This window comes from Athene cunicularia (assembly GCF_003259725.1).
Source record: "Athene cunicularia isolate RWA chromosome 3 unlocalized genomic scaffold, athCun1 chr3_part1, whole genome shotgun sequence".
Taxonomy (NCBI): Eukaryota; Metazoa; Chordata; class Aves; order Strigiformes; family Strigidae; genus Athene; species Athene cunicularia.
This window is the reverse complement of record NW_020799097.1, coordinates 87,352,888-87,363,400: the sequence shown is the minus strand read 5'-3', so window position 1 is coordinate 87,363,400 and position 10,513 is coordinate 87,352,888. Positions and strand designations below refer to the sequence as shown.

The 10,513-nt window shown below is 34.9% G+C and overlaps 1 protein-coding gene across 1 annotated transcript in view; it reads left to right on the top strand.

Annotated features, from left to right (window-relative positions):
• The first annotated feature begins 464 nt into the window (after positions 1-464).
• The window catches only part of MEMO1 (mediator of cell motility 1), a 15,756-nt gene continuing 5,707 nt past the window's right edge, over positions 465-10,513 (top strand). Inside the window, exons 1-6 of the mRNA XM_026844470.1 lie at positions 465-546; positions 2,625-2,693; positions 4,593-4,705; positions 6,053-6,164; positions 7,118-7,260; positions 8,422-8,498. Of these exons, the coding sequence (XP_026700271.1) occupies positions 6,079-6,164; positions 7,118-7,260; positions 8,422-8,498 (306 nt within the window). The 5' untranslated portion in view covers positions 465-546; positions 2,625-2,693; positions 4,593-4,705; positions 6,053-6,078. The remainder of the gene's footprint in view (positions 547-2,624; positions 2,694-4,592; positions 4,706-6,052; positions 6,165-7,117; positions 7,261-8,421; positions 8,499-10,513) is intronic.

Below are 10,513 nucleotides of genomic sequence, written 5' to 3'. Positions count from 1 at the left end.
AACAATAAAGGACTAAATACTATAGCCATTGGCTGTAGTGTCAGTATGTAAGGTCTTTATATTATAACATCTTCCTATATGAGGCTCTCTTGGTGTAGTCTGTTGTAAATTTTTACCTCTGAATTCTGCAAATGTGATAACTAGAGGAATCAGTCATCTGTTAGACTCTCTTTTGAGATCAGCAACCATCTTTTCTAATGATGAAATGGTATGTGCATCAGTCCACAGAGCAAGAAACTGTTTGGATGTGCAATAAATGAACTTCTGGACTAAGAGGTTGACACTTTCCTACTGTAATCTTCAACATTACAGATGTGTTGGGTTTACTTTTTTTTTTGAGATTTAAACACAGACTTTTATGTTTAAGATGATTTTAAATCTGTTGGACTTTTGGACTTTGTTTGTTAATTCTTGAGGTATTTTAGATTCTTTTGTAGCTTCAGTATTTCCTTCTCTCTTTATAGGACCCCAGCTGAATGCACAACTAGAAGGTTGGCTTTCTCAAGTACAGTCCACAAAAAGACCTGCTAGAGCCATTATTGCACCGTAAGTGTGAAATCTCTGTAGTACATATAATACTTGATTGGTTAAATGCGTCTTTATTTTGAGTGATTTTGAAAACTGGTGAAAGCTAGTATTTTGCTGAAAGGAATGCTGTGTGGTTTCTAAATAAGTATTTTGAATATGGCATAGAATGGAAGAAATCTGTGCACATCTTGGTATATTAGTTTTCTTTTGTTGATGGACTGCAGATTTAACACTCGCTTGTGCTCCAGTAAGACAGATAAGAGGTTTGTTAGTGGAGTGGTGGTCTAAGGTGACAGCTCTTTCAATGCACTTCTAGTACAGAACAGCTACACCTATTTAAAAAACAAAACAAAACACAAAACCAAAACTCTGGCACACACACTCCCCCCCCCCCCAATAAAAATTTAGCAAAGCTTAAAACAAAAAGTAATGAAACACTATTCAGCTATACAAAATGGTTTACTTTTGTTATTTTAGTTTGGTTTTGTTTGGTTTTTTTTGTCCACAGCAGAAATAGGGATCATCTAAACTATAGATAGAATTAAATTTCCTGAAGGTACTTGAGACATATAATAAGTATGTTGGTCATTCCAGTTTATTATGAGTTGGAAGGAAACACTAGAAAAAGCACCTTAAATAAGACGTTTTTCCTGTGCTAACAGAGTGTTGACATAATGTTTGAAGTATTCCATATTAGTATTGCATATGCAGAAGGAATTGTCCAGAATCTGCCTTAGTCTTTCTCACAGCTATGTCAGCAAAGAGGCTTTTCAGCTCTAGATTAGGTAACCTGAGTTGTTTTGCAGAATTGCTGGAGGTATTCCCGTGGTCTCACCAAATTGCATCATTAACTGTGCCTTTGTTTTACCATCTGTAAAGTGGGATATGGCTCATAATATCTTTCTGAGCTCTTTAGAATGAGTGAGGTAAATGACACTGAAGTAAAACCCATGGGTAATTTTGAGGATAACTTGCTGCAGGTATCACTCTGTGGATGAATATACATGCATGCAAACATACATGTGTATAAATAAATATAAAATCCTCCAGTGCTGTCAGCAGGGAACTTTGTATCTTCAAACATCCTGTATGTCCCAGGACTTGCAGCATGTATCATTCTCAGCATCATTGCATAAAAAGACCCTCTGGAAAGCTGTAGTTGTGTTGTTGCACATACTTGATTCAGAATAAAACATAACTATTGACCTAGGGTCACAGGTGCTTCTGATCTCCAGAGCTGATGAGGCCCCAGTGCTGTGCAGTGTGGGCATGGCCTTCTGCTGTGGATGTGCTGCTGAGTGGCCGTGAGCTGTTCTCTACCACTTGGCCTGGGAGCCCAAGGAATGAACCTTTTCTGGAATTAATGCTTTTAGTGGTGTAAACGGAGTCTTCTACTGTTTTTAACAGTCCTGGAGGGAGTGGGTCTTAAGATTTCGATGTGATGTTTGAAACAAGCAGAGAGAATAATTATGAGTTTTTGGAGCACGTACAGGAACACAGGTTGAGAAGGGCTCCAGGCTAGAGTGATAAGAAATGATAAAGCACATACTGCATTCTCTGTGGTAAAAGCTACCATGCTGTGTTCCACTCCTTTACTTGTGTCCATTCATTCTATTGCTGCGGTACTCTTTGATGACGGAGCATTTTTGGTCTGTTTATCTGCTATAACATGTAGTCTCTCTTTGCCAGACCCCTCTACTGTCATCATATTCAGTTATTTGAGTGTGATTAGAAGAGCTTTCTCCAGCAGCTTGCTATTCCCTTGTCCCCTGACTGCATCTTAGCGTTATCATGAGCTTCTGGTAATATGCAGTTGTGTAGTCTGCCTGTTAGTATCTTTTACAAGTGACAAGAGGTGCTTTGATCTGGGGAATTAATAACTTCCAAGTAAATGGTCACTGACAGTTCTTTAACAAATACATCTCTCATGTTCAGTACTGCAACAGTGCTCTCCAGCTTCTTCAGGAATTGATTTTTGTATTACTATTTCTAGTTCATTGAGGACAAATAAGACATTAACATTTAATAACAATATCAACATATTTAAGATGTTAAACAATAGTTAATGTTAATATTTTGCACACCTTGATTTGCAGCCATGCAGGCTATACCTATTGTGGATCTTGCGCAGCCCATGCTTACAAACAAGTGGATCCTAATATTACGTAAGTATTAAAGTTTTTCTTTACAAAGCAATATGACAATGCCATTGCAATACTCTGAGAAGTTGAATGTTCTTTTAACATTCTTACACCTTGAAGTACTCAATTTTATACTCCTTTTAGTTTTTTATGCATCTGTTCTAACATCGTAAATGTTCAAGTTGCTTGGACATTACAAGATTTTTAAAAATGTAGTATTGTTGAATTTGAAAATGCAAAGCAGTATTTTCAAAAATTGAGAATTATTGGTAACTAACTTCTTAGGAGGGAGGGGTTAAAGGTGTTCTTTTTGCGGGTAATAACATTTAATTTACTTTATTGTTTGATGCTCCACTGCTTTTATAAAAGCCCAAGCTGGGGGTTTTTTATACACAGGGTGTCTTTGGGGTTTTTTTTTGTTTTGTTTTTTGTTGGGAGGTTTTTTTATATTAAAATATTTGTTCATGATTCTGCATTGGTTTTTCAGTGCAGGATTATGGGCTGAATGCTACCAGGATTCTCTTCTGCTGTGAAGAAAGTGACCAGTGTGTTTATATAATATTTGAAGTCAGTGAAAGTTATTTGTAATAATTTTAAATGGACTTGTGTTTCTGACAGCACATCAGTTTAAAAAAAAAAAAAAAAAAAAAAAAAATTAAAAAAAAACCCAATATGCTACTCTAGTCTGCACCTGCCTCTGAAAATATGAATCCAGTTATTTTACGTTAAAGGAATATAATTCTGTGTTCTGCTGACTGCAACATTTTTTTAGATTACAGAAATTTAAAACCTCTCTAGTATTTACTCTATGTATAATGTTAATATAAAAAATGGCAATGTCTATCAGTTGCTTATAAGCTAACATTTTGTAATGCTCTCCAAAACCAATGGTTTTGATTCTTTCTAAACTATTGTAAACAAAGCAAAGATAACTTACAGTATGACAGATAACTAGTTTCTCTGAAATTTCTAGAACAAGTTCAATTCCCCAGGTTCAGTGACATGGAGTTGATTGAACTTTCTGGATCATTTGCTGTTTTGCCACATGGGATGCTTAGAATTCATCTTTCAGCTGAACTATTGCACATTTGGATATTTTGCTTTTATGAACTCTGTAAAAAGCTTTAGTATTTTAGTACAGCTTGCTATAGCAATCCACATGTAAGGAAAAAAAAATCTTTATATGTCTCCCACCCCTTTAGTTCAGTACCAGAAAAAAAGATGATACAAAAAGCTGAATTTCCTATAGGGTTTTTTTCCTTCTTTTAAGTTTTGTGGCAGGAGACCTTTAATATATAATCAAGAGTCAGGAACTGAGGACTTGATGAAATAACATCATGATGATGTGTGAAAGCTTGCAGTATCAGCTAAAGCTACGAATGTGCAGTCCAAGTCCCTGTTGTTGATGCAACAGCTGGATAAAGCCAGCATTTACAAATTACTTAAATTTGAATTTGGTGAAATCTGAAGCAAGGCTAATATAGTAAATAAGTGAAAAGCTCTGAATAGATGGTAAATCCCTAATCCTTATTTGAGGGCACATATCTGTAGTTGTTGAAGGTGGTATGTAGCTGGAGGTTGTGTTGGTCCAAGGAGAGAATCCAAAAATCTGTTCTAAGGGGCTATAACACCTCATTCAGCCTCTAGAGTCCAGTCAGACAGATTTCTAGTTGATGAGTGCCCTCTGATGTATAACCTGCTTAAATGGTCTTAAGACTGTGGGAAGCATTATTCAACTCATCTCATGATCATATCTGAGATACTGAGGAGATCTAGGCCATGCATTGGTCTTACACACAGCAGAGTATTGGTAACCACCAGAAAGTATCACTTTGTACGTTTTTATTTAACTTGTTAATCTAAACCAAGTCTCTGTACAATTGCAGTTGTCTAAATTGTGGGCTTTTGTGTTAACTATTGTAGCCGAAAAATTTTCATTCTTGGGCCTTCCCATCACGTGCCCCTTTCCAGATGTGCACTTTCCAGTGTGGACATTTATAGAACACCTCTGTATGATCTCCGAATTGACCAAAAGAGTAAGTGCATGATAAAGCTTACATCGTGAAGATTGCTGAGGCTTGAGTATTAATGGTGGTACTGCAGTGCTGAGGACTCTCTTGCTGGGCACTTCATTGCATTGTGGCATACCAGAATAAATCAGTTTTCATTGCAATGAAAGCTAACTTCTGAAAGATCCTGGTGGTTGCAGGCATTGCTGTATTATAACCTTAATGTCCCTCTTGCTCCTGCAAGTAAAGAATTCTCAATCTTTGTTTATCTTTTCTGTTATGAGTGTGTGCCTCTTGATAAGTGATCATTAAAAGGGATCTCAAAATTAAAAAGTGTTACATTTGAATAATAGCCCATTACACACCTGCTTCATTATTCTGTGAAGTATTCTGTCTGCAGAAAAGATAGTGCTTTAGTTGGTTTGAGTTTATTTCTGATAGAGGAATAATAGAGGAACAAAAAGCTGCTTTTATTTGCATGCATTATTGCATATGACTCTTCTAACTGGCAGAGTACCTACAGAACTTAAAAACTGTTAGTCTGAAAAACTGGTACTTCATGGACTAAGTTTAATGGTGAGATGAAGATAAGTGTGATATTTTGACTTTGATGTGTTTTGAGTTAAACCTGAATAGTATGGTATCTTTTTCAGAAAGCCTAGTTAGCGCGGATGTATTGCTATTTCATAATGACTGTAAGCAAGTTAGTTCAGGCTTTTTCCATAGTGCCTGCAGACATTTCCTTAGGTAACAAATATTTTGGTTTCTGTAGAACTCCTTTATGGAGTGAGGAGGAGGCACAGCCCTACATCAAAGTCTTCATTCAGTGAAGAGTTTTCAAAATGTAGAGATGGCTCGACATACCACCAAGCGCACCTGAGTAGAAAAGATAACTTATAAATGTGGATTACTTAATCAGCTTTTGCTGTCTTTAGATTTCATGATTCAGTTCATAATAAATTGTATTAAAAAATATCACATCCAGCAATGGCTCAGCTGATGAGCAATTTTTTTTAAATGTATGATGGTGTAGTCTGTGAAAAAAATTCTGTGACGGGGCAAATGCATGCATATTTTCAAATGTGTTTTATTTGTGTTACTTAAGTTTTGTATTATAGCTGAAAATCTTTCTCAATATACTAACAAGGTCACTGATTTAACACATTTATTTTGTAAACTGAATCAGTTATGTTTGTATCTTAATGACTTGATCATTTTTTAAATCCTGAATTTATTTAAAAACAAGTGGTTTATGATGACAGCCCTCAGAAGCAAGTAATTTGTTATAGAGAGCTTGTTCTGATAAAGATACACTTTTAAAAACCACCATAAACAAACAAACAGTAGTACAAATTAATCTTTAATTCATTTCAGTTTATGGAGAATTGTGGAAGACTGGAATGTTTGAGCGTATGTCCCTACAGACAGATGAAGATGAACACAGTATTGAAATGCATTTGCCTTATACTGCTAAAGCCATGGAAAGGTACTAGGGCTAATTACTTCTTCTATAAGATCGAGCATTATGTGCATTAAATGTTTGAACTGCATGTTAAGTGCAGTAGGAAGTAATACCCTTTATGGTATATAATACCTTATATAGTGTATAATACACTTGCCCACTCTCTAGTAAAAATTTGGGGGAGGAGAAGGTCAGAGACAAGGATTAGTTGCTGTAATAGAAACTGTGAGCAGAGCAAACACCTGAATGATGAAATTGGAATACCACTTATAGACAAGTTTATGTGTTTATATTGACTTAATGGAGTTAATACTAGATGTGCTTTCATGAATCTTTCTCAATGGCTGATTATTTTTTTTTTGTTTCATTTAGCAAGGCATCTCTGAAAGAAGTTCAAATACTAATAGGTGTTTTCTGTGGGATTTTAGATTTGTTTGAAGCCTTAATACTAGTTTTGAAATCAGGGTTTTGTTTACACTGCTATTTCAGATGAGTGCTTTGAATAATTTTTCTTTAAAGGTGATCAATTTTGTCAATTTGTAATGCTTTTTTTCCCTGTCCTCTTTTTTTTTTTTTTTTTTAACTTCCATAGCATTTGTAATTTTCCCTGGAGTATCTGTATACATCTAGGTGCTGTTGTGAGCATTTTTATATAAGTTGGAAAATTACCCAATGTTTGTGCAACATCTATACAGGGAGAATTTCATTTTTACTTTATTGCTAGTTGCATTGTGTCTTTTCTTTATGTTTGCCTGGTGTTTTCACTTGGCAACAAAGATAAATACTGTTTTGGGATGAGATTATTTTCTGAAAGTAGTTTCAGGTTCTAAAACAACTTCCTAGTATGACCTTAACAAATTAACTGTATCTTCAATTCAATAGGCCCTTTTAAAACATTCTGCAATTTCAGTTAGCAAGCCCTTGAAAAAAAATTCAGATGTTACTTGAATTACAACCTCTTTTCTTTTGCTTATAAGCCATAAGGATGAGTTTACTATTATTCCTGTGTTGGTCGGAGCACTGAGTGAGTCAAAAGAGCAGGAATTTGGAAAACTCTTCAGTAAATACCTAGCTGATCCTAGTAACCTCTTTGTGGTTTCTTCTGACTTTTGCCATTGGGGTAAGTTTCACACCTCTTCATTATAGCAGTATGATGATTATTGTGTAGTGATTTCAAATAATGTATTTTATTAAACATTGAACATTCTAACTTTTAATAAATGTATCTTTGAAACTTAAATGCATTTGTAAAGCTAAAAAATGATTTACTTTTTTTTTAATCTGGAACAATAGATGAAAAATATTAATGCGGTAATGTGTTTTCAGTGTAGTGGAGGAAATAAATGGTGAAAATGTATGGGTTTATGTGCATCTCCTTCCTGTTGCAATGAAATAAGTGTCTGAAGTTTCTTGCTGTTTTTACTCTTCTTTTAAGCACTTCAAAGCAACTTGCAAAACTAATTAGCTAAAAATTCACTGGACATGGCAACATCCCTCTGATGGAAATAAGTTTTGTACGTTTTACTGCTGGGTAAGATAGCAGATGGAGTATTTATGCCAATTCACCAGAGCTATCCCAGTTCATCTTGGTGGCAGAGCTATATAGACTGCAGAAGCCTTGACTTCTGTATTGCTTTAACACAATATTTTTCTTTTAAGTGTGAAGTAGCTGGAAAAGGGACTGCTTCCGAAAGATATGTTTTATGTTACACAACAGACCTTCTTCCCTTTTTTCATTGTCATCTTTGGTCAACTTATGTAATTAAGTGCATATTTTACTTCTCTTTGAATTGTGGAATAGATGGAGGAATATAAGAATGACCTGGGTTCTGTTGTGGCTAATGAATCATCTAGAACTGTTCATTGAATTATCATGAACTTTTTCTTTTAACCTTCATTTACTGTGTTGCGCAAGCAGAAGTAGCCTGACTCCAGAGTTGACTTTGTCAAGAGGGATAGTGAAATTAAATGTTGCTTTAATTTTAATATATGGAATTGTATTCCAAGGCAGTAACAGGCAATTAATAAGTGATACTGCAGTGTCGGTTCTACATAGTAGGTTTTTCTTCAGGAATATAGCTGCCCATCATGTATTTTTTTATTTCGCTTCAGGGCTGCTACTTTGATTGCCCTAGAATTTCCTCACTGGAGCTAAAAAGTATAAAATAAATGAAGATTACTACTTTACAAATATTATAATTTCAATTAATTAGTAAGTACTAGGGAGTGTTTTAGCTACGATTTTTCCCTTTTTTATTTTATACATGATTTTTGTTTCAAGGTCAGAGGTTCCGTTACAGTTACTATGATGAATCCCAAGGAGAAATTTATAGATCCATTGAGCACCTAGATAAAATGGTAAGTTTTCAGATTTGGTGGAACTAACTAACAAATTTCTCCTGTACATTACATTTCTTTGAGCACTTTAGAAATTTCTCTAACAAAATATTATAGATTAGCTATTTTATTAAATGTATACTTTTCCTTTGTTTACCACAATAAGAACTTAGCTTATCCTCCATTTTACTGACTGAGCACAATATATTGCGGGTATAATCTCATAAGCATAATTTATGAGAATAAATGCATGTTCATCTACCTGAAATGCCCTAGTGTAATGTAATTCCTGTCCACGTACCCTCTTATGTTTTTGCAAAGTAGTAAGAACTATGAATCGAGTATTGTGGTAGTTCAGGCTTCATAGCTATGGTACCTGCATATTGAAACAGCATTGTGATTATGCTAATGGTTTCAGCAACATCCATTTTGAGGAGAAAATGATGTAAGGGATTGTGCTGGTCAGGAAAACAAAAGTTACCATTTTATTGGGAGTAGTCTTTCCCCTGCCCCTTACTCTGTAGTAGGTGGTGGGGAAAAGCAGTAGACCATACTGGGTTTGGCAAAAGGCTGAAAGGAATGCTAAATACATAAAGAACATGATGCCAATTATGTTGCGTTTTCTTTGCAGTCACAGGAGCCAAGGATGTCTTTTTAAATGAAAAAATTGTGTTGACGTTCAAGACTATACTTAAGGCACAGAATAGAAGTAATTCTTCTGGAAATACGTAATCTTAAAATTTGTTTTAAAACTGTTTGGATCATTTGTGTAACTTCTGTAAAATCTGTTAGAGAACTGTTATGATTTGGGGCATGTTATTGTCTTGAAGGAATAAATCCTATCTGCTGGAGACGTCTCCAGAGTTTTTTCACTTTGTGTATCCATATTAACGTCTTTGTTTTTCCACTATTTATCAGTGGAATGGAAGCAGTAAATAATTTGCCTTCATTCTATTTATCCCATTTTTAATAATTCTTCTTGTTAGTTGAGAGATTTCTCTATAAATGCAGGTGTTTTTCTGCAGAGTCCCAGAATTTGCAGCTCTCTGTTTTTGCAAGAGAGCAGATTAAGGTGCATTAGCAGACATTACTTTCCCCTTGCTATTTTCTGTGGTGAAAGCTTGTAGAAAGACTCGATTTTGGTATTTAATTACTTTTAGTGAATACATTGCTGCACAAGCTCTTTCTTTTGGTAGTTATACAACCAAAATGAAATTACATTTTTTGTAACATTGAAAATGATGCCTCCTGTTCAATAGCCATGAAAACACTTTTTCAATCAAGTTTAACTGGAAAACTAAACGTGCTGTGTAGCAGTATACTGTAGTTATTTTTTGCCTGTTTATATCATGCCATATATGAACACATGACTCTGTATTCAAACTTTGTACAGAGTAGGTTTTACTTTCAGTGAATTTCAGAAATTTCTTTTTAGCAGTATTGCAGGTACACTTGGGATGCTATCCACAATGCTACAGAGATCACCCCATCATGTTTCTCCAGCTTTTGGAAGGAGTTTATTCAATTTTGAATGCCCCACTCAGCTACTTCTTGTTTCCTTAGATAAATATTGAATTTTTCAATGTCATTTGATATGTTAAAAAACTTGTATTGTTGTAACCACTAGGCCTCTTCACAGAGAAAATAGCATTAAGATAGAAACAAAACTGTACTAAAACCATCAGAGGTTTTAACGTCTGCTATTACTGGCCCAGTAATTTTATTGGACCTAACTAGGAAAGCAGGTTGCAGAGTGCTTTGTAAGCAGGAAGATATTCTGTGTTAAGATGAAATTGCTTTTCCTTAGAAATGCCCTTGTGGGAGGACAATGGTCTCTTCCTTATTTAGACTGGACCTTAAGTATAGATGCCTGATGATGTTCCTTGCTAGTGCATAAAGAATGCTAAATGCTTCAGGCATTGAAGATTTACTAATCTGGTAACCACTGTGAGAAATTTTATTTGCTGTGATGTTAAGTTAGAGCTCTTAGACTCCAGTGTAAAAAAAAAAAAAAAAAAAAAAAAAAAAAAAACCAA